Below are 24,313 nucleotides of genomic sequence, written 5' to 3' on the forward strand. Positions count from 1 at the left end.
TGCAGAAGAGAACTCTCTTATGCTAGTAAAACATTAAAAGTCCTATCATTATTTTATTTTATTTTTATTTTTTAAAATGATGGAACCCACATTATTTGTTTCTATAACATGTGATAAGCCATCTTATGCTACATGAGATTAACAAATCCCTAAAAATTAAGTAACAATAAGCCACAGCTCATTAGGCTGAAAGAATAGGTGGATTATCGAAGATAGGTGAAGAAATATACATATACTAGCATCTCTACAAGGATAAATGATATATCTCCACATTTTTATGTAGTATGTGCTTACATTTTTGTAGCAGTTGTTTTATATTAAATATAATTAGAATAGCATATTACTCTCAGAATACATAAACATTTAAGCTCATTTTGGCTATTATAATTATACAGTAGTCAAAATGGAACAGCATTGCTGGGAGGCAGGTTTTCCATCTCTCCCTATAAAGATTGAACATGATATCTGCCTATATTGGTTATGCCATGAAATGTGATACATCTTTTATTATTTTCTTTTAAGTGGTTATTTATCAATCTGGCTTGAACAATGCTAGAAATACTTCAAAGATTGAACATGATCTTAATAGCATTACCCCCTTGAGCACTGGTTACAAAGGCTTCTTCCACCTCTTTCTGAGAGAACCCAAACCTGTGAGTTATCAGTGGCTTGATGTCAATCTTGCCAGTGCGCAAAAGCTCAAGGCAAAGGGGCCAAGTGTTTCTGTACCTGAATATCCCAATCACATCAACCTCCCTATAATTCAAGAAAGTCTCAAAATATTATTAACTGTAACAAAATCAAAGTATCATGAAAGAGCATAGAGAAAGGCCATCTAACATCTTATTCTACCAAAAATATTGATTTCATTGTAAAATAACTAAGATATTTCATTTTCAGGCACCCCCACAAATTTTGTTGGCAAATTTGTTACCTTACAGATGCTGGAGTAAGGGGAACAGTCATTTCAGTTTGAGCTAATCCAATGAGGCAAACTTTGCCCCCAGAGCTAGTGGCATTCAGGGCTGTGGACATGGTTTTGTTGTAGCCCACACAATCAAAACTGACATCAATCCCAGAACCCATGGCATTTCGGATTTGCACCACTTCTTCCTCCATGTCCTAGATAAAAAGCTTGCTAATCAAAAATTTAAAATGTAGTAACTTCTGATGTCATTAAAAATAAAAACCACTATCCATTAAACCCCGACCGGCGAGAGGGGGGTGAGACAATCCTTTACGCAGCCTTACCTTTACATAATTGCAAAGAAACTGTTTTTCGAATTCGAACCCGTGACTTTTCAATCACAAAGGAACAACTTTACCACTACTCTAAGTTCGCCCTCTTATGTCATTGAAAAAAAAGGAACAAAATTGGTCACATACCAAATATATTGTACATAGGCAATGAAAAGAATGAAGTAATGTGGAGTATAAACTGAAACCTTGATGTTAGTTGAAACTTGAATAATCTCATCTGCACCAAGATCCTTTGCAATTGATAAACGACAGGTATCAACATCAACAATGATGATTCTTGGTGCTCCAAATGCACGGGCGGCAAGTGATACAACAAGGCCTATAGGTCCTGCTCCTATGATCAATATATTTGTGTCTGGACTGATATTTGCACGGCGACAAGCATGAACTCCAACACTAAGAGGTTCAATCATAGCTCCTTCCTCAAAGTTCACATTATCTGGTAGCTTAAAGCATAAATTGGCTGGATGCACCACCTGACAATTGAATAGAAGAATTCCTTGCAACATGAAAATTTTACTGGCACTCAAATTTTAAGATTTAGTTAGTAAGATGAAAACATTTACTGGTTATTGAATATATGCAAAGTTTAGCCATCAATTCCTCAATGTTAGGTTCTTGGAATTTATTGATATATGCGAACACCCAACTCGTGATCTTAGTTAATTAACCTGTATGCAACTACCACAGAGAATTTTTGTTGAGCTGAATGCTAAACACATAGAGAATGACATCAGAAATACCCTCATAAGAAAATAAACTAAACTGATGAAAACTTTTCAACCAAAACTCACATGCAATGCATATTAGTTGAAATTGGAATGAAAAAACAAAAATAAAAACCACAAGTAGATTAGAAAAGTGGGGTCGTAATGTTCGTATATATAAACAAATGAAAGTGGATAGTTTATAAGAATAAAAAAAAACTGATTGATTGGCTACTTTGGGCCATGAATTAGTTATTTATTCATAATATAAGAAATATGTAATGTATTAATTTTAAGTGCATCCTATGAGAGAAATATCTAATCTATTAATTTAAGCATACACTTTGATGAATTACTGAACTCAGATGTTTATGAAACCTATTTGAACCGTATCATAGGATAATACCAAGGCAACACACAACAGTATAGAAAAGGTCCTCATGTGCTAAAACTTTACCTTATTGGCAAGAGAACCATGAGTTGATCCAGAGGCAGCAGAGCCAAAAAATTTCATCTGGCGACAAAGATTGTAGCGACCCTCTTTGCAAAAATTGCATCTTTTGCAACCAATTCCAGGCTCCAAAGCCACCCTATCTCCTACTTGAAGAGAATTAACTTGAGTGCCAACTTCTTCTATGATTCCAGCAGACTCATGCCCCAAGACCATTGGTTTAGCAATGAAATTAGCAACTCTCATTGTCTAACAACAGAGGTAGCATCCAAATTTCAAACCAAGAAATTAACAAATAAAATTGAGCTAATAACTGTTTGGAATTCAGGTGTGATAAGCAACATATAGAAGATAATATGCTTCTTTGCTTTACCTTATAATAATGAACATCACTTCCACAAATACCCACAGCTTTAATTCTAATTTTGACATCATGGGGACCTGAAATTAACAATTTATGTTAACAGTAAACTTATGAGCTGCTATGAATTTTCTTTTAATTTGCTTAATACAGAAGGAAATTGTTCACTTATTCCCTTCACATCTCATGAACATAAACATGATACTAGGATTTTGGTTTGAAGTTCATGAACTTTGTAGAGAACTAACCTAAAGAAGGAAGTGGGTAGGGTTGAATTGAGAGATTTTCTACTCCAAGAATCCAAGCAGCCATGTTGAGCTCTCCATCTTCACTTCTCTCATCCACACTTTGTGACATTTCTGTGTTTCTTTTTTGTATCTGTATAGTGTATACCTTATTCTCTTTTGTTCTGTTCTAGCTGAGCATTTCATCTGCATAAAGTGTCTCTTTGTTTATTTCTCTGTCTATCTAGGCTTTTAGCTTTGGGTTATTGATAAGTACTTATCCAACAACAGTAATATTAAATAAACAAAAATAAGTAGAAAGTGTTGTTTCTGATTAATAATATTAGTGTTAATCCTATTGATGAGCTTTCGATCCAAACACTCGAATAGAAGGTGAATTGTTAATTAGTGGTTTTGAGTTCAAATCTAAATATACAAATGTATTTAAAATTTGGTAAAAAAAAATTTATTGATCTTATAATTTTGTCCAACTCGATCAAATTAATCAATAATCGATGAATCCTTGAAGAAATTTTAAAAAACAAAAAAATAGTCGCCCAATAATGTTCCATCCACGTGATTGTCTTGTCAGTGTAACCATAATCTTTTGTACTATACTAATGCCACTTAGTATATTAAGTCTGACAAATATGACCAACGCAAGATACTCATATTTTATGGGAATAACCTTGTTTGTGGCTTGTTATTTCACGCCTTATTCTCTGTGCACCATAAGAATGACTTTATTCAATGCATCATTGTCATTGTATCTATCATCTTTTGTACTAAACTCATGCGAGTCATGCGCTCGAAGTTACAATCCGATATATTAATTTTAAAAAATATTAAATTTTAAAATATTAGAACATATTTTAATATTATATAATATTTTTAATTTATATAATATGTATTATATTTAATATTCAATAATTTAATAAAAAACAAAAATAAACTTATAATATCCATCAATTTTACAAAAAAACATAAGATATCTCAAATATTTATATTAAACTCAATAAAATAATAATCGTAATTCAACGAATTTAATAATTGAAACTCAAAATCAAACGCAATGTAACCTTTAAAACTTTTTTGAGTCACTAAAACGAGTATTAAAGTGTTGAAAAATGTCAGAGTGTCGAAAAATGTCAGACACGACACCTCAAAAATTTTGAAATGTCAGTAAGTGGATTCTCTCACCAACGTAAACGTAAGAGACTCATATTTTATAAGAAATGAATTTGGCACGGTTTGGATTTTATTATTTTTAATTTTTTTTAAAAAAAATTTAATTAAATTTGAAAATTAGAGAACAAGAAATTTTTTACAAAAATAATATTAATAAACCTTCATAATTATAAAACTAACACCACAAAATAATTTAAGATCAAAAAAAAATTAATTTATGAAAATATCATTAACAAACCTTCATATTTACAAAATTGTCACAGCAAATATAATAAAATCAAAAAATAATTTTTTACAACATAAGATGATCTTTGATTTTAGTTTTAAAAATTAAAAAATAATTAATACTTTGAAAATTATTTTCACAAAACAATACTTATCAAACAATTTAAAAAAAAAAAACTAAAAACGATTTTTGGAAATAGAAATCAAATTAACCTTTGTGGCAATATTTCCGATTTGGCTAGCTTAAGTGTAATACAAATCTTTCACCACTAAACATCTCAATATTGTTGATTCAGAAAAAGTTGACTTGTCCTGCGTCTATTGGTCTTTAGTATATCTCACTTGGAGTCTGGATGGTAGGTTGAAAGTTGTAAAAATTAAAAATATAAACATATAAATATGGGAATTTTTATAAGGGAGAGGTGAACTTTAGATAAAAAAAAATTATAGAATTATACTCATTAATTAAAAAACAACAACAGTACTGTTATAAAAGGTATGTACATATGCATAATAAACTGTGAAGTTATTAAAATATAATCCTTTAATTTTTCAACCAATAATCATTAATAAGTTGTACATTTTTCTTAAACTATCCGTGTGTCCCCTTCACATATAGAGTTTGATTTGGATAATTATATAGATCCACCAGGATTAAGGCCCAAAAAGGACTCAAGCAGTACATAGGCCTCATAACACGAGATATAGGCATTGCACAGAAGGGTCAAGTAGCGCAATGGCCTCATAACTATTAGTATATAGGTGTCCTAGAGACAATCTATTTTATCAGATGAACACTTTTTTTTCTATTTAGTACTTCATGATTAATAAATTTGAGCAAACTTTATCTTTATCATATTTATGTCTCGCCAATATTTTATTGTTAATATGCTTTTAAAGATAAAGACCCTAGAAATAGAACAAGTGTTCACTCGGGGATCTATGATAGGGATCATGATCATGAGGACTCGAGGACACTGAATGTCTATTGCCTAAAATCTGTTCCTGGTCTTGAATCACCAAGAAAGGGTATTGGTGATATCAATAAGACTAGTATGACATCATCTGCTTGTATGGAGATACAAGGTAGGGACCTCATGGAACGCAGGCATGGTGATGCCTTAGCTGATGCCGTGGGTGGATCTGTTGGAGAACAGATAGCACTGAACTGATCTACCGAGAGACTCCACAAGGATTCATTATGAAGAGTATCATTGGATTTGTAAAGTCTCTCATCGTTTGGTAGTGCGGATCGTCCTAGACTTAAGGATGTCATCGAATACTATGTCCTAGAGTTATACTTTGACTGTACAACTCTATCCGCCTGAAAATGGGGAGAAGAGTGTACTCTTGGGTATAACTCGAATACATGAGTATAGATGGACATGCCGAAAGGACTCACAATCCCCTATAAGGGATTAGTCGTTCACAAAGACCGGTAGGGCTTGGTGACTTCTAGTTGACTCAAGAATCTATGCATAGTAAGAGATCATGAAGAGTTATGATCTGTCTTAGAGTCAATAGAAGAAGATTCCTAGTTCATGTGAAATATTATATTTAGTCAATAAAGAGAGATGATACTTTATCCTTGCTCTCGACTAAATGTGAATGACGATGTGAGGGATAATACTAGCACAGTATCCAAATCAGAAAGGTAGATCACTTGATCAACTCAATTAGTTCTGGGGCTACAGAGCATTGCTAGTGTATCATGTAGTCATTAAATAGATTGAGCCTTTTAAAGGAGTTTAGCTGATTCAAGTTTATTTATGTCAGTAACTAATTGGGCCTAATGGGTCACACACAAAGGTTATTCCTTATTGCAAGTTATAGCAAGTTTAGGCCAATAATGAGTTGTTGGACTTTGTCAAGACTATGAGTCAAGTTGGGTTAGAGTAGGGACTCCAAACCCATTTGATCCATGCGCCCTTTTGGGGCATTAGTGGTGAAAGAGTTTTCTCCACTAATGGGCCCAAATATGATGGTAGGCCAAAGAGGCCTTGGGGCATGAATCCATTGAATTTTTGAATTTTGAATTTTGAATTCGAATTACGAACTGGGATAAGATTGAATTTATATTTGAGTTTAAATTTCAAATTGGAATTTGAATTTTAAATTCTATGAGGTTAGGTTGTTGAGGATGATTTAAATAATCTTAGCATAATTTAAATTATTTAAAAGAATTATCCAATAGAGATTGGATGAAGATTCTCTCACTGCTCTTCATTTGAATTCAGAATTCAAAAGAACATTGTTGCAACAAACTTTCTGAGGGAAGAAGAGGGAAAATGGGCGCCTATGTGGAGAGAGATCCTGACTGGATTCTGCATCAGATTTCATGGAACAAATGGATATGGTCCATGCTTGAATTTTGAATTTAAGTCATGAAGCTTCCAAAGGCTCCCAACAGTCTGGTTTGTTATGAAGTGAGAGGATCAAGCAAAGATAGATCATCTCATCATTCAATATGTGCGCCTAACATAGGGGAGCTGATGTAGTTGATCATAATCAGAAAAACTGATGCTCCCTCTCTCCTCTTAGGGTTCTAGGAAAAGTTTCAACCTTTCTTCTTCCCTCTCTTTGCTTGCACCATCACCTAACCTCAAGACACCATTACAGTCTTGAGATAATCCAAACACTTGGTAGCCTCTTCCTTACATGCGCCTAGCCAGCCACCGAGGATAAGGAGGGATCAAGGAGAAAGAGTTCTCACTAGCAAGAAGGAGATAACCGTGTGGATCACCGTTGGAGGGCGTCATCCTCTTGCGCCTACAAGTGAAAAGGTAATTCTGAAACCCATCTCGTTTCAACGAAAAGCATTCATACATGGGGTGTATAGATGGTCTATGCTTCCGCACCCAATTTTTTTTTGTTTTTCCACCCATGTATGCGCTCCATAGTATGACTATGGAGCAGATTTTCGAACCAACAATAACGTGAAATACAGGCATTGCGCTGAACCGCCTTATGTGATTTAAAGGCTTAGGAAAGATTCAGTAAAAGGCTGGGATCCACCGCGCATACAGACCAACGCACGAAAGACAGCTCCATCTTGCCACCACTCTAAGAAGACCGACAAATATATAGACTTATAGCCTGATAGGCACCAGCTAAGACATATAAGTCTGCAATCCATAACAACCAATAAGAAGGCATACCGCCTACCAAAGGCGACATAAGGCTTGCTATAAATATGAAGGGTACAAACTCAGGTATGATCATCTGATTCCCATTAAACATAACACAAACTTAGCATTGATATTGATTTGAGTATCAGAGTGTCTTTGCGGTACCCCCAATTGTAAGAACATGCACCGTTAATTTAGGAAATTAATTAAATAAATAGGAGAATTAGGAAATAATTCCATAATTGACCCTAATAATTATGAGAAAGCTTAAATAATTATAGTAAGTGATTAAGAATGCTGGAAGTCGCTTTTCTGACAAAAAGTGCAGATACCGGCTCTGCTCCACGGTATAAATGCGTACCGAGGAAGTATCCCAGAAAATTATGAAAAGTATGTATATGTCACTAGAAAAATATGTAAGACTAGCATAACGAGTTTCAGGTCAAAATAATGAGAACTGGTGCCAGAACTGATACTGGCTATGTAAAAGCGCGTACCGGAAAGATGCTGCGAAAAATAAAATAAAAAATATGACAAATCTTAGAAAAATGAGTAGTTTCAGAATCCTAAGTTTGAGATTAAAATGCTAAGCGTAACTATTTGAGCTAATACTGTGTGTTTAAGACTTAACCAGTATATATACTCATTTTGCACACAACCCTAGGCCATGATCAGCCTCTCTACGTGGGTTTTGAGTGTGTGTGCTGCAGCCCTTCCTTCTCCACCATTTCTTGACCTTCCAAGGGGCTTTTCTTCATACTTCCTTCACCAAACATCCTTGCGTGAGTGAGATAAAGCATTGGGAGTGGTGTGAGACCTTCTTGCTGAGTTGGGGTTGCTGTGAGAGGGGTTGTGGTTGCTGCCTCTGAGTTTGGTGAGTGTGTTCACCTTTGGCTTGGCATTTATGGTGCCAAGAAGTCATCTTTTGTGCAAAGAACCAACCATTGGTGTGCCATTTTCGTTTGCCTTGCAAGTTAGAACTTGGGGAGCTGTTGTGAGAGCTCCAAGAGCCATTGTTGCTCTGTTTTTAGCTTGGGTAAGCTTCATCACCTTGATCATGGGTTTTAGTTGCTTAAAAGTTGAGTCTTGGCATGTTTAATAAGATAAACAAGTAACCAACGTGATAACTGACCTAAAGGGGTTTAAAGATGCATGCTTTAACGTTTAGAAGTGTTAAAAATGGAACATTGGAAGTGATATCTCGCGAATTGCAGAAATTGCATTCTGTCGCATATCCGGATATTGATATCCGGATATGCATATCCGGATATGATAGATATGGCCCCGACATATATCCGGATATTCTGGGTTTTCGAGAACAGTAACGGTAATGTTCATACAAAATGCTATTTTTGGTTTGTGGATCCATGATTAGTTAATGTGGACTTCTGTAATAAATAACTAAAGTTAGATTCTAAGTGATTACGGGCTTGTTTGTGGCTTTATGAGAAGCCTAAAGACATGAAACGTAAAAGGAAAACGTTGTCTTTATGTGATATGTTTGTAAGTATGATTGTTGATGATATTGCTGGTCTAAAACAGATTGTGATTCTGTTGTTTGTGGACTTTGAGCTTGTGTGGACTCTTGGCTTGGATAGTTAGCTTGCAAGGTAAGCTTTTGTGTCCACGGTTTAGCCATTGTTGGTTCCACCATATCCCATGGGGGATGGTTTATATGCATGATGTGTTTTCATGTATTGTTTTATTGCAATGCTATTGAGCTGTTAAGTGCAAGTGCCTTATGATATGCATGTGGTGTTCGCCTAGACGGGATTAAGTTCCTGTGGGCAGGTACGGCATTGGCGCGTACTGTGTGGGTAATAGACGTATTCCTGCATCTCTCTGGCCAGTAGATTAGTTATAACACACATGACATGATTATTTACTGCATTGCACTAGTTTTGAAACTTATACTGTTAAACTGCCTTTGAAACTTATATTGCACATGTAAGTGAGCTTGGGGTGGAAGATCCTTGAGGACCCCTTGTCTTACTAAGATTTCTGTTTAGAGATCTCACCCCACGTTTGGGGCACATATTTCAGGTTCAGGTTCAGGTAACCAGGGGTTTAGACCTCGGGCGACAAGAGGCCGGAGCTGAGTTAGATGTTTGCTTTTATGATTCTGTGCTGGATGCTGACATGTTATCTTTATGATTATGTTGATATTGTTGAGACTCTGTTGTGCCTTGTTGCCTTATTTGGTGAGCATGGGGGTTATCCATGCCACATTGATTTCTGTTATGTTTGAGTTTATTTGAATTGTATAATGTATCAGGATATTGTCTTGACTACGTGTTGTAGATTCGTGATTTAGATACTCACTTATCTATATTATGAGGATATTCAGTGTAAATAGTTGTCTATTTGCAATTTACATACAGACAATGTTTTTATGAAAATGATTAAGTAATCAACTTCGCTAAGGATAATGACGTCATAATTGAAAGTAAAAAGCTATTTCGTATTTTTAATAAAGTGTGGCTTAATACGATGACATGTTAACAAACCGGGTATACACAGGGTGTTACACCAATCATCTCCATTGTGCCAGAAGTATCCACCAACTCTCAAATACTCGGCGAACGTTTTAGGCCCACAAAACACTATTTATAGCCCAAAGTCTTTATCTTTCAACCGTGTATGTTTTAACTCAATTCGTATTGAACTGGTGTGATCAGAATTATTCTTCAATAATTAAAAATAGTTGATTTAAGTGATACATGTTTAATTTCGTTTAAGTAAGTCTTAGGTTGAAATCTTTGTGAATACAAATACTTCACTTTAGGCAAGAGCAAGACGACTATATTGAATATTCCATGTAACATTTTCAATTTATTAAGAGTATTCGTCGCTTAAAAACTATCAGCTTTAACAAATAAACATTAAATTTGAATTTGAAATAAGAAGTAAATGTATTCAAGTGAAAATTGTACATAATTTTTACATATAATAGTGTTTATTTTCAATGGTATCCAAGAATACCTTATTAAAAAAAAAAAAAAAAAGTTTCGGTAGGTCATTAATTTCATGTTTATCTATTAGGAGAATAGAATCTCTGCACAAGGTTATGGATGAGAACAATCCAATATCACCCACAAAACCACCATCCATTTATTGATAATAATAAAACATATTGAAGAAAGGGACATGATACGAGTCATGGCAATACCAGTTTTCCAAAACTAAAAGCCCCATAGTGTTGTTGTTCTCACTGTGATAGCTTCAAAATTTGAGAGAGACAAGAGTTGTAGTTAGTGAACAAATGGGTAAAGGGGGTATGTCAATTGATGATCATGGGGAAGGAAAAGATGGTGTTGAACAAGAGAATATGGCTGCTTGGCTTGTTAGTATTAACACTCTCAAGATTCAACCTTTCAAGCTTCCTCCTCTTGGTAATAACATTTCTGTTTTTTTTTTTTTTTGGTGCTTTTCATGTATTGTTGTTTAGTTTACACTGCACACTAAGTTCATTGTGAAATGATTGGCTTACTTCATTCTGTATTTTGGAAGGACCCCATGATGTCAGGGTTAGAATGAAGGCTGTTGGTATCTGTGGGAGTGATGTTCACTACGTCAAGGTAGATATTATTCTGTTGCACCTGATTTCTGTTAAAATATAAAAAGGATAAACTTAATGTTGGAGGAGTTTGATGATCTATTTCTGTAATTAATTTGCTACAAAATATGTAGACTTTAATAACTTTAGCAATATATGATTTCATTAGATGGATAACTATTTTTTTTTTCTTCCACTTTCTGCTAAATCAAAAGAATATAAGATAATTCTTGCTTTGGTTGGACATTTTGATTAAAGGGGTTATTCCCTGTGATTATCGAGGGTGAGCCTTAGAGTAGAGGTAAGTTCTTGTGACAGGAAACAGGTTTGAGTTTGGAACAGTCTCTTTGCAAAAATACAAGGATAAGGCTGCGTACAATCAATTCTTACCTCTACCCTCTCAAGCCTGAGAGCCTAATGTATTGTGATTTGCCCTTTTTTCTTGCGTTTATCTATTTTCATTCTGATAAAAAGTTTCAAATTTTATTGTCTTGTTTACTTTCAGGCAATGAGATTGGCAGACTTTATAGTAAAAGAACCTATGGTTATTGGTCATGAGTGTGCTGGGATCATTGAAGAAGTTGGTAGTGAGGTGAAGAATTTGGAGGCTGGTGACCGTGTGGCAATTGAGCCTGGGATCAGTTGTTGGCGATGTGATCCCTGCAAACAGGGTAGATATAATTTATGCCCTGATATGAAGTTTTTTGCTACTCCACCAGTTCATGGTTCACTGGCTAATCAGGTTTGAAAGAATTCACAGCTTCTCAAAGTATAATTCTTTCAGTCATATGTATAATTGTAAGTATTCTTGGCATTTCTAAATATAAGAATTTTAAAGGAACAATGACAAGATCAAGTCAAATCTCATGTGACTTAAAACAGTATCAGTTAACAAAACTGCATTATCTGCAGAATCCTAGCAAAACTCTAACTGACTGATAGAAGAAAATGATAATATAGAATTCCATTCCATCTTAGTTCTTGCAATGGAGCTTTTACTATATATTGTAAATTACGAAATATTGTTTGTCTCACAGTTTCACAATTACATATAAACTTGACCTGTAAAATACAATCATAATGATGGTTTTAGGTATGATAACAAATAAAACCATGCTATAACCCCCATACTTGTATATATTCATGTCACTCTGTCTCACCATATTTATATGTGGTGAAATAGATCTACTCCAATAAAAACTTATGTTTGAGTTGCATTTTTCTCTGTACAGGTAGTGCACCCAGCAGACCTATGTTTTAAACTGCCAGATAATGTGAGCTTGGAGGAGGGAGCAATGTGTGAACCCTTAAGTGTTGGTGTTCATGCTTGTAGGCGTGCTAATATTGGTCCAGAAACAAATGTGTTGATCATGGGAGCAGGACCCATAGGACTTGTTACAATGCTTGCAGCTCGTGCTTTTGGGGCACCCAGGATCATCATTGTGGATGTGGATGACCATCGTTTGTCTGTTGCAAAAACTCTTGGTGCAGATAATATTATCAAAGTTTCAACAAACATTCAGGTATATTGAATCCCTAGTTTGCCAAAGTATGCCATATTTTCTTCTTTAACAGTTAACATGCCAGACAATCCCTTTCTGCAATACTTCTTGTATCAATCGTTACAGTAATTTGCATGTATTTGAGTGGTTGTTGATGCTGTGCTAGTCCACAAACAGTGATTTAAAAAAAATATGAAGGAAACTGGTATATTAACATACTGCTTCAAAGTTAGGTGTGTGATTGTCAAATTTTACTGGCCATATGTTGCTTTCTTCATTTCTTATACATCCAGGTTATGCCTAGTTGTTTACATTGTTGTACCATTTTTTCCTCAAAAGATCTACTATTTTATTGATGTTAGAGAAATATGATATAAAATATAAAAGTAGTAATATGTCTTTTCCTAATAGCTTAAACTTTTGGATTGAATTGGTTCTTTAGTACCAGAGCCTTTATGACCAAGTGGTCTAGACTTCAATCTTCACCGTTCTATAATAAATAATTAAATATTGTCGAATTTCTAAGCACATGTAGGTGGCTTGTGCATTGTCCACCCTTCAATCACAATGGACTCTTGTGTGAGGAGACATGTTAATATAAAACATAAAACTATTAATGTTTTGTTATCTATCCACTTAAGCTTTTGGGTTAAATTGGTTCTTTATGATTATAATCTGTTGTTCTCTTTCTTTGCTAGTCAAGTTTTAATACTTGGTTTCTGTAATGCCATTTTGGAAGAATGCCATTCAAATAATGTTTACTGTAATTAAACCAAACTTTAAATACATTGCTTTGCAGGATGTAGCAGAAGAAGTTGTACAGATACATAAGGTTATGGGAGCTGGTGTAGATGTTACCTTTGATTGTGCTGGTTTTAACAAAACCATGTCTACAGCATTGAGTGCAACACAGCCAGGTGGCAAAGTTTGTCTAGTGGGAATGGGTCATTCTGAAATGACTGTACCACTCACCCCAGCTGCTGCAAGGTATGAGACTTGGTCTGAGTAATGAGTATGTATCAATAGGTAAACAACATCCTTGTCATGGATGGATCAAAAATAGAACTCCATAAGGATCAAATATTTAATAAAAAATTTAACTAAAAGCTTTTATGCATGCAAGATAAAATATTCACTTTATATACTTCCCGACTTTGCAAAAGTAGGAATAAGGGTTGATTGTATGCAGTGTTTTCCTTGCATTTTTTACGAAGAGATTGTTTCATAGAGTTAAACGCGTGACATTCTAGTTACAACGAAGCACTCTTACCACTGCTACTCGAACCCATGACTTTTCAGTCACAAAGGAATAGTTTTACCACATTATATATTCATTCAAATTTAATAGGCACTTATTCATGTCATAAAGTAATTTAAGAAAAATGCATGTCATATGAGTTATTTTATTTTTGCACGCCTTAATTTTTCTTCATTCATGCAATGTTCAATAATGATGGTTTATTATACAAAATACAGGGAAGTTGATGTGATTGGCATTTTCCGCTATAAGAACACATGGCCTCTTTGCCTTGAGTTTCTAAGGAGTGGCAAAATTGATGTGAAACCCCTTATAACTCACAGGTTTGGGTTCTCTCAAAAGGAAGTGGAAGAAGCCTTTGAAATAAGTGCTCGCGGTGGTAATGCCATTAAGGTCATGTTCAATCTTTAGATACTGCAATGCAACTTTACAAACTGTCTTATTTTGAACAAAATATATGTAATTACGTTTCATGTCCATGCTCATGCTCATGTTAAACACCAATGTATTTATAATATGGGGTATGAATAAAGTTGCTTCAGTATGAACTTGTTCAAAATGTTGTGAATAGTAACTGCAGTGCAAGCATGTCTTAGTAGTATTATGATATTTTTTATTTGATTCGGAATATTTATTTGTAGCCATTATTTTATTCAAATGGTGTTTCATGTTTTTAGGGCCTTATAATTTATACGAAACAATTTATAAAAATATGAAAGAAAACAAATTTTTTAAATTGCGATCAAAATAAAACTTTTTTTTTTTTTTTTTTGTGTGTCTCACAGATATAGTGCTTTGATGTTGTAATGTTGTTAACAATCGTTGATCATTGCTCGCTTTGTAGTTCACCAGTAATCTTTAGCGATATTATTTTTCATGGATGAGAATGTTAATTTTGAACATATCTAAATTTTCAGTTACCAATATTTTAAGGGTGGTTATTAGATAAGCTAAAATGATAGAACTTCTCATCTATTTTTGAGTCTATGGAACAATGCCAATTCATTTGGACAAAAATTTTTGTAAGAGAATTCTGGTTGTCTAGTATTTTCGTATAGTTATAATCAATTTATCTTTCTTAATGCCGACTGCTAATAAATAAATGTTTGCTGTATTCGCTGGCGCCATAAGTATCTTGGTGAATAAAATTCAAGTTCAAGGTGGTGTTTACAAAAATAAATCTTGGCTCCCTCATGAAATAGAATTTTGAATCTGAAAATATTTGATTCAACTTTTATTTAAAAAATCGAGAGAAAAAAAACCAAACACCTAAGCATTTTGTGAATGACGTTTTAATATCTAACAAAGACTGAACATAGTATTCTTTTTCCTCTAACTAATTTGATGATCCTTCAATTAAATATAAATCCAGACCCCTTATTCCAGTGCTAGAGAAAACATTTAAAAGTTCTAATGGCCATCTAGCAATTTCAATGGCCACCTCCTATTAAAAAATTATGATTAAAGACCATTTTTTATTTTTATTTTTTTAATATTACTAGGCTCGATGGCTCCACCTTTAAATCTCAGTGCTACGGAGCTACTAAATTTTCTAATATCTCATTTAACATTATCACTTCATATGAGATAATTTCAAGAAAAACATATCTCATGCAACACAAAAAAATAAGTAAAATCCTCTAAGAAAAAGAGAAAGAAAAAAATAAACCTCACCCATCTTTTTTATGTGATATATGAGACAAATTATCTCATACAACATAAGAAACATATTTTCTTAATTTCAATTATTCTCATAAACAAATTATCAGTGATGAGAGAAGAAAACATTAAAATAGAGACAGAAAAATCATTAATTTATTTATGATCGACTCACAACATATGAGATCATATTTCATGTATCAGTGTAATTGTTCCAGCCATATGGTCAAGTGCAGCTGTTGTTAGTCACTAAATAAGACGATACTAGTAGAGCCAAATATTTTGCGTGAGCATTCACAGAGGACCATAACCGAGATAAATTGCATATATTTTTTTTTTTTTGAAAATTGTTTCAAGAGTATCCACAGCCAAAAGCTAAGGACTAATAGGTACAGCCTCTCCCAACAAAACATTTTCTATACATACGGCCAAGAATCGAATATCTGTCAACATGCTTAAAGAACTCAGCATCTATCAACTATGCTAGGCTTTGTAGCACAAATGATATACATTTAATCTAAAGAAATTGAGCTATCCTATGAGGCATTCTAGCACAAACGATGTAAAGAGCTGCAGCAAAGGAAAACGAGTCAATATATTCATATTCGTCAAGCTTATCTTCACCAGGAAAAGAATACAATAGAAGAAAATGCAATACATCCTGGTTGCTTGTAACTGAAATTTATTTGGTTTATACATATACGCATTGGAGGGTGTGTTGGGTAGTAAATGATGAATAATGTTGTGATTTAGCAAAATGTTACCAACTTCATACGCACATCTACTTGAGCACAGTTTTGTGCCAAGGATACTCTCTTAACACTAAAACCTCAGGCTCAGATTCTAACAGTAAGACTACTTCCACAAAATTAAAATTACAAACACTCCCTTCACCTCACCTCACCTCACCTCCATCTCTCTTCTTTTTTCTTTTTTCTTTTTTCTTTTGGCTATCTTCCAAATCCCAACCTCACACTGAATTTCCCTTCTTGCAGCTAAAAAATTACAAAAAAGGAAGACCACAAAACTACTAAAACAATTAAATGGACTAAATTAAAAGTGCCACTTTATTGGAAGGTAGTAGTAGTTGGCTCCGTTGTCCAATTCCACACTCTCACTTGACCAGTTCCATCACCAGTGAAGAATATGCCACTAGGCCCTATCTGAATTGCACGTACCTCTTGTTTCGAGTATATCTTACCCCTCTCTGCAAATCTGAACAAAAGATGGGCCAAAGAGTGGAGAATGAGTTCCCTTCGTTTAAGTACCACAGATAATAAAAATAACGGCACATGACTAAGATATAGTTGAGAAAATTGAAACTGACACACAACCTTTAGTTAGAATACGAATTTTCTTCATAACAAAATTATTACAACTTCTCTTAACACAGAGAGAACAATGACACACTCTTAACGGGTGAATACCCACAACCTCTAAATTTGAGGGGATCCTCAGAAGAAACTAAGAATTTCTCTCTAGATGCATTGTAGATTACAATGGAAGAGGTCTCAATTTATAGGGGGAAAACCTCCTACCACTCATAAACAAAAGGAGAAATTTAATTTCCTCAGCAAGAGAGAAATTTTCTCTTTATCTCATGTTTGACTTTTTAAAGGGCCAAATGTGGCTTTTATTATTTCCAAACCTTTTATATGCTGCAAGTAGAATTAATAACTTGCACAATAAACCAAGCTTGTTTCATAAACAATACAAATGACCCGCAAGCCAGATATTCTAGCATAAAGCTTGAGCTCTCATGAATAACTTTCAAAATACTCAACAAAGGTTTTTAGTGGGAAAAAATATATCAAATGAGAGAGCATGAATAGGAAGTCAATTACTTACGATGGCAGATCATAGAGGCGCACAGTATTGTCATTGCAAGAGCACAGCAAAATGGGCTTGCCTTGTGAATCATGCATCCCACAGAGTGTGAGTATACCCTATATGCAAATCCCAAAATCATTAAAGCCACCTCATAAACTATAACAAATCCTCCTAGCCACATTTAATATACAAGTTATTAATGTTAATAACTAAATAATATGCATGAATGCGAAAATAATAATTCCTTTTGGTTTTCCACACTAGTTAGTGAGAGAAGAACTGCTATACGTGAACAAAAGACAATGTCCCTAGAAAATGATAATGCATCAAATGAGTACACATGTAGAAATAGAAAATGCGTCAAAATACTCATCGAAGTACAAGGAAACAATAGTGAAAAGAATAAGGGAAAATTTCCAAGTGACTTCCCAAACCAGCTTCTGTTACATAAACTCTATACATGTATTCTTTCTACAATTATTCAATCAAATGGCCTACACCTCAATGGGCTTTTAAGAGCCCAACAAGCAGATCAAACTACAACAGCCCAAAATTTGGCCATACCTAGCTATGGAGTGAACCATAAAAGAACTCTTCAAATCCACAATTTTAACCATTTTTTGGGGCTTTAAACTATGCTTACACCAATTTCTACAAATTGCACTTTATAGTAAAGCATATGCTTTTATCATGATTTATATCTCACGAAGAACTTTTAATGTGACTCACAAATACCAATGAAGCTCCAAAACTTCTTTCCCTTTGGTTTTTTAGTTTTGTTCGTCTCAAGGCTGCTTTAAGAGGAGTTTCTATATTCAGATTTGGCAGCCTTGATGAATTGTTGAGTCTTTTTTTATGTCTTCTAAGTTCTATCTAGTTCCTATGCTTCAATGTTTTGGAGGATTTCTTATGCTCCACTTCTTTTTCTATCAAGAAAAAATAATGTAGTGAAAGATTTTGAATGTTATGTATCACCAAGAACGAATTATAATATAAGAAGCTATAATACATATATAATCCTTTCTGGTCTAGTCCCTATCCGAATGCAAGCCAAAATGAGCCATTTTCATTATCAGAAACTTGTATAAGGTTCTTATATTTTATAAACCATATACATCTGTGGTGATGAGTTTAGTTCATAAGCAGTTGGATCATGATGGAAGGGTTTAAAAAGAATTGATTCCCCAAAGATTATCAAACTTAAAAAGTAACATCATCTGCAAAGACCAAGAATCCAGGGGAAAAATAAAAAATTTATACATACATTTTCTTCATTGTGAGTATATGTTACTTCCAAGTTTCCACTTTCCGTAGCAAACCACACCTGCAGAAATCAAAAGAATCAAACCAAAACAAATTAATGACAAACAAATCTTATATATATTTAATATATATACTATCAGCAAATTGTATGAAACAAACCTTCACTGTTTTGTCCAACGAACAAGATAAAAGGAACTGTTCCCAGCAGAGAACAGACATCACAACAGATGTGTGCTCTGTTAGTGTCTGTAAACACTGCAAGGTTTCAAGGCTCCAGACCTGAAAGACAGCAATCAGTTAGAAAAAATGAATCCAATTAACTAACCAGAACCTACTATTACATTGCCTAGCAAGAGCCTAAACTCAAGGAAAAGGATTAGATGCTTAGGGCAGAGAGCTTATGTACTTACTCTTATTGTATTGTCCATTGAACCAGAGTACAGTCTATTAGCTCCAACAACTAACGAAACAACACCACGGGAATGACCTTTAAGTGATGCAGCTGGCTCGAAGCAGTTGGTAACTACATTAAACTTCCATGCCAATATAGACCCATCCTGTAAGAGAAGTATTTCATTTGAGATTAAAAATTAAGCTGGTTTTCCAAACCCACGTAGACAGGTTAGAGCATTTTTTGTGGTAATTCCTGTTTTCATTTTTTTATAACAGAACTTAAAACAGGCTTCAAAACATGTTTAATTGAGTTTTAATATAAGATATTTCCTACGATCCTAGGAGCATGAACTCATTTAGGAGTTAAAAGGTTACCCCAGTTGCCATAGTTCTTAGTGCTTACACATATACAATGTCAGACTTAAGGTATCACAGTCTCCCTCACACAAATTCATAAAAGGTCCTTGTTATACCTAATCAATGGCCTATGGTCCAGGATATCCACCAGCTATGTGGAATATCCCACATATCAAGCTGATGATGGCTTCAACACAATTTTCTCATACCACAAGCTCAACTAAGCATAAGATAATCTACTAGGAAAATCACATGACATAAAAGGCTAACCTGAATTGTTTGATTAGCTAGTAATCAGCGCTTATAAAGCATCATCCAATTTTTTACATATCCAATATTCCAGCATGAGACTTATGGTATCCCATTATTACTTTAAATCATATCATTCTTGGTCTCACACTCATTTCCAATAAACCCTCGTTAAATTTTCACCAGAAAACTTGCTCCAGCAAATATGTATCCATCATTTGGGCGTACGCTATTCTCCCTTATTGTATGTATTTATCTTGAAGAATCAAAGTGATGATGTGGCTGCCACGATGATACTATTGATGATTCCACGTCAGCATAGTTTTGATTATAACAAACAAGTCAAAGAAGATTGCTTGAAGGTGAAGCAACATCCAAAAGAAATCAAATCAAGAAACATGCAAGCCAAGCATCAAGTCAAGTCCAAGATCTCAATGGTATATTTATCTAGGACTTAGGAAAATGTGTACAGGTGTATAGTATTATAGCATTGCATAAGCTCAAGTCATACACATCATCAAATGCATAAATGAATCTTGAACTAACAAGTCAAACATGCATCTAAAGGTTTTTCAAATGACTTAAGCAAAAAAAAAAGGAATCATGGCATTATAACAGTTACATATTCATGGCCTTATACATCCGTTAAGAAAAGTCAAATCAAGTGGTTTAAATCGTTCAAAATTGGTTTGGAAAGAGTACTTACATAAAATATACTTTTCTAGTTAATTTCCATAACCAATCATATGCTTTACAAGTCATAGAAACCATATTGAAAGAAAGGAATTTTTCGAAAATGTGTAAAAAGGTCACTTCCATGAAATATCCGGATATCTGACCAAGAATATCCGGATATCAATCTCCGGATATCTGATACTGAATATCCGGATATACATATCCGGATATGTGTTCGATAAATATCCGGATATCTACTGTTTTAAACGGCTATAAACGGCTACAATCACATATCCGGATATGTGTTCGATGAATATCCGGATATCTACTGTTTTAAACGGCTATAAACGGCTAGTTTTCGAATTGGGTGCCTATATAAACCCCCCTAACATCTCAAATACACACAATTCGGTCATTGATCATTTACCAAGTCTTTATCACTCATTCTAGCTTGCTTTTGCTCACATATTACTCATTTTGATCATTGCATAGACTTGAGCTTATCTTTGTTGTTAGGCTATACACCTACTAGTTCTTCAATTTGTAATATCTGTACTTTGAGAGTACATATCCACTCTTTATCACCTTCATCTTACTTCTTGAATCAAAAGGGGAGTGAACCCTTGTGTTGGTCTGCCAAGAGACAGAAGTCTTGGAAAGGGGAGTGAACCCTTGTTAGTCTACCAAGAGACAGAAGTCTTGGGAATTTGTAAAGGTTTGTCAAGCACCCGTGAAGCTTGACCGTTAGTGAAAGATTTGATCGAGCGACTTCAGTCTGGACGTAGGTCACAGTGGTAGTAACCGAACCAGGATATATCAAGTTTGCAAATCTCTCTATCCCTTATCTCTTGCATAAGCATTGATTAATCATTTGAGCATATTTAAATTCATATCTCATCAAATATTTACCTGATCTATTTTTCTGTTATTTAGTCACTACACGCTGTAAATTATTTAAATTAAATAAATTGGCTTTGAAAAAGAAAAGTAAGGCATTTTAATAGAAATATTTTTAAAACTCAATTCACCCCCCTAAAATTAACTTCAATACTATCATCCCTAAGTAATTTCTGGACATTTAATCCCCTAACACTGTAAGGTGCCACTCTGTAAAGTTTAGGGCATATAAAGGAAGAAGAAAATTCACTTTTCCATTTTCATTCAAAAAGCCCTAAAAGCCAACAAGATCATCTATTCGAAACCAGGATTTCTGCATCAAGAAATAAAGCATGACTCTGAATAAAACAAATACATAATCAACGGAAAAGAAAATATTTACCTGTGTACCAGCAAAGAGCATATCATTATTAATAACAAGTGCATAAACTTGTCCCACAGGGCCATTTAGACTTAGCTCCATTGAATTTTGCGTGTTCCAGGCCTGCAACACCAATGTCACCAACCAAACAGGATATCAGCCGTGAAGCTATAAGTGGCAGAAAGAACACATCTTAATAAAAACCTTTCACTAAATTGAAGATGATATACATAATTTAAAAATTTAGAAAATACAAAATGTGAGAAAACAAAACAAATGCCTAATTGTGATTTTTCTTACCTTAACAAAATTGGGTATGCCAACAAAAACCCAGGGACCTTCACTGATCATGCAACCTACTTCACCACCTAGAGTGACCACAGCTATACACTGCATAGAAGCATAGACAAACAAAATCCAGATCAATCTAACCCTCTTTTTTATAAGCTCAAAAAGAAATTAAGAAAAAAATTCATAAAAAAAGTTCACTGCTGACGTTGAAAATTGAAAACAAAATAGAGAGAAGCGAAAATGATATCAATTAAACTAATATTAAAAAAAAAAAAACTAGAATACAAATAGACTCCTATGTTACACTAACAATACCCTTGTTTCACGTTAAAGTATCATGGAGAAAAGTGTCTGGCACTTATCATCAGGCAAAAAATATACCAAGATGTCTACTACAAACATTAATATAATAAGCATTGGAGAGTAAGCAACAAGAATTGGAATGTGGGAGGGATTAAAGCAAAGTTATAGTTGTTCATCTAGAGCTCTACTTCCAGCAAAGCAACTTCTTTATTTAGGAGAATCACGTACTTTGGCTTTCAATTTTAAAATTGGAAAACACACCCCAAAAAATAATTTCCAAAAGGCAATTTAACAGAGTTCAAAAGTGACCAAACACCTAAGAAAACTACAATCTCCACGAACCAATACGAGCATAGTAGTTTGACAAAAATCATACAACCGGACAATTTGATGCAAAAATAAATAAATAAATTAGTGATGCTATTAAATGTCTTAAAATTCAAGTATTTTAGCGAGTTGATCAGGAACATCAAAAACGAAGTTGCAAATACAAGTTATGCAACTATACAATTCGACCTAGCTTTCACACACAGTAGTTTGATGACAGAAGGAGACGTGCTTTACCTAGTTCCAATAAACAAAATTCAAACTTCAAGGTAAAAAAAATCTCTCCTTCTCCATGAAAACAAAAACATGAAAGCTTAACATTCCAGAAAGAGTTCTCAGTGTATTTATAATTGATACAAATATTGTCACTAACAAACAAAACAAAAAAACAAATAGTAACAAGTAACAACCTTTCCAGACTGGCAGTCCCAAACCCTTAGAGTCTCATCAGCACTTCCAGTATAAAGCTTATTATCAGAGGGCAGGGCAATCCCACTCACAACCTGTACATTCAACAAAACAACAACTAATCCCATCAACTCCTATTACCCAAAAACGCACACTCACAAACATGTCATCAAATATCATGTTTTACAAAGAGTTGTGTTAATATAGAATCAGTTTACATTAAACCCGATACATGGCAACATATCCACCATTTTAAACATGATTAAAATTAAAAATACGTACATATCATAAAATCCAATAATTAAAAATGTTGTCATGCATAGGTTTCACTATTAAGCAGAGTTCTATAGTAACATAATTCTTTACAAAAAAAAAAAACCTTTTTTTCTTTTTACCTTCTGATGCCCTTCAAGCTGAGTCAACAAAGAAAAACCATCCCCTAAACTCCAAGAGTGAAGAAACTTACACCCCTCTCCATAACTACATTTCCCTTGAATCCAATAGTTACAAACTTTATCAGCCTTCATAACTACTCCTCTACCACCACTCGCAGCTCCTCGACCGCCACCACGGCCACCGCCATGCCCCCAATTGCTGTAATTCGGGTTCCTGCGTGGGCCCGAAAAGCCCGAATTATCGGCAGACCCATAAGGCCTTTTCGAAGAGGATCCATTGGCGTTGGAAGGAGGCAACTCGCTATGAAGAAACGGACATGGGTACCGATTGCACTTGCCCGCTTGCCAATGAAAGCACACTTTCTGGTGCTTCGTGTCACCCGAGGGTCCACCGAGCCTGTGAAACACGCGCTTGTTCCCTCCGTCTACGTCCATGGATTCAACGAGCCAGAAAGAGGGTGGTTGTTGAGAATTGTGATCTGGGTGTCTGAATTGGATTGGGAATCGGAAAGAAGGCACCCAAAAGACTCTAGCTTTGGCTGCAACTCGAAGAAACGAGACTAAAGAAATTGGTGGCGATGGATTGAAATCCTGAATTGGAATATGAATCCCGAATCGACCATGCGCGAGGGATTGAGATCGTGTGAGGGTGAAAGAGGTGCGAGCTGGGAGAAGAAGGAAGGTGTAGTGTGATCATCAAGCGTGTAGTGGAGCTGAACTTCGTGGGAAAACCCTTATTATTGAGATTAGGGTTCGGATAATGTTGAAGCAGAAAAACCCTAATTTCAGATGCAGTGTTCGATTTCGGAGTGAGATATGTGTGGGGAGGTTGTGTTCTACAGTTTTCAGGTGAAAACGACACCTAGTAGCGTGAGGTCTACGACATTTTGAGATTACAAACATGCCCTCCGTTTAATAATCAAAATCTGTTTTAATAGTTAAAACATTGGGTTTTATTAATGTTATGTGACATGATATAAGTGGGTTTTTCAACATACACAATAATGGAGAGAGAGAAAGTGGAATGATGAAAGAGAAAGAAAAA

The 24,313-nt window shown here is 34.6% G+C and overlaps 3 protein-coding genes across 5 annotated transcripts; 1 reads left to right on the forward strand and 2 right to left on the reverse strand.

The window, feature by feature from the left end:
- Window positions 1-268: 268 nt before the first annotated feature.
- On the reverse strand, window positions 269-3,242 carry LOC133296565 (L-idonate 5-dehydrogenase-like). Of its 2 annotated transcripts, none has more exons than XM_061495570.1 (6): window positions 3,028-3,242; window positions 2,792-2,859; window positions 2,425-2,667; window positions 1,446-1,736; window positions 935-1,122; window positions 269-729 (listed from the first exon to the last, which is right to left on the reverse strand). In XM_061495570.1, the coding sequence occupies exons 1-6, from the start codon at window positions 3,134-3,136 to the stop codon at window positions 564-566; spliced, it is 1,065 nt and encodes a 354-aa protein (XP_061351554.1). In that variant the 5' UTR covers window positions 3,137-3,242; the 3' UTR covers window positions 269-563. The 2 variants fall into 2 exon arrangements, with proteins under 2 accessions (XP_061351554.1, XP_061351553.1); XM_061495569.1 differs by having other exon boundaries at window positions 269-756.
- Window positions 3,243-10,610: 7,368 nt separating this feature from the next.
- On the forward strand, window positions 10,611-14,440 carry LOC133296563 (sorbitol dehydrogenase). The gene is made up of 6 exons (XM_061495566.1): window positions 10,611-10,936; window positions 11,055-11,122; window positions 11,606-11,842; window positions 12,333-12,623; window positions 13,402-13,589; window positions 14,079-14,440. The coding sequence occupies exons 1-6, from the start codon at window positions 10,807-10,809 to the stop codon at window positions 14,269-14,271; spliced, it is 1,107 nt and encodes a 368-aa protein (XP_061351550.1). The 5' UTR covers window positions 10,611-10,806; the 3' UTR covers window positions 14,272-14,440.
- A 1,475-nt stretch (window positions 14,441-15,915) lies between these two features.
- On the reverse strand, window positions 15,916-24,066 carry LOC133296574 (zinc finger CCCH domain-containing protein 48). Of its 2 annotated transcripts, XM_061495584.1 has the most exons (10): window positions 23,442-24,066; window positions 23,269-23,408; window positions 22,876-22,968; window positions 21,845-21,934; window positions 21,566-21,667; window positions 19,023-19,169; window positions 18,772-18,891; window positions 18,614-18,673; window positions 17,368-17,465; window positions 15,916-16,734 (listed from the first exon to the last, which is right to left on the reverse strand). In XM_061495584.1, the coding sequence occupies exons 1-10, from the start codon at window positions 23,701-23,703 to the stop codon at window positions 16,587-16,589; spliced, it is 1,260 nt and encodes a 419-aa protein (XP_061351568.1). In that variant the 5' UTR covers window positions 23,704-24,066; the 3' UTR covers window positions 15,916-16,586. The 2 variants fall into 2 exon arrangements, with proteins under 2 accessions (XP_061351568.1, XP_061351567.1); XM_061495583.1 differs by having other exon boundaries at window positions 15,918-16,734; window positions 23,269-24,066.
- Between the last annotated feature and the right edge of the window lie 247 nt (window positions 24,067-24,313).

The sequence above is a fragment of the Gastrolobium bilobum genome, unplaced genomic scaffold (assembly GCF_033153095.1).
Source record: "Gastrolobium bilobum isolate Gb01-03AN ecotype WA unplaced genomic scaffold, APGP_CSIRO_Gbil_v1 utg9203, whole genome shotgun sequence".
Lineage (NCBI taxonomy): Eukaryota > Viridiplantae > Streptophyta > Magnoliopsida > Fabales > Fabaceae > Gastrolobium > Gastrolobium bilobum.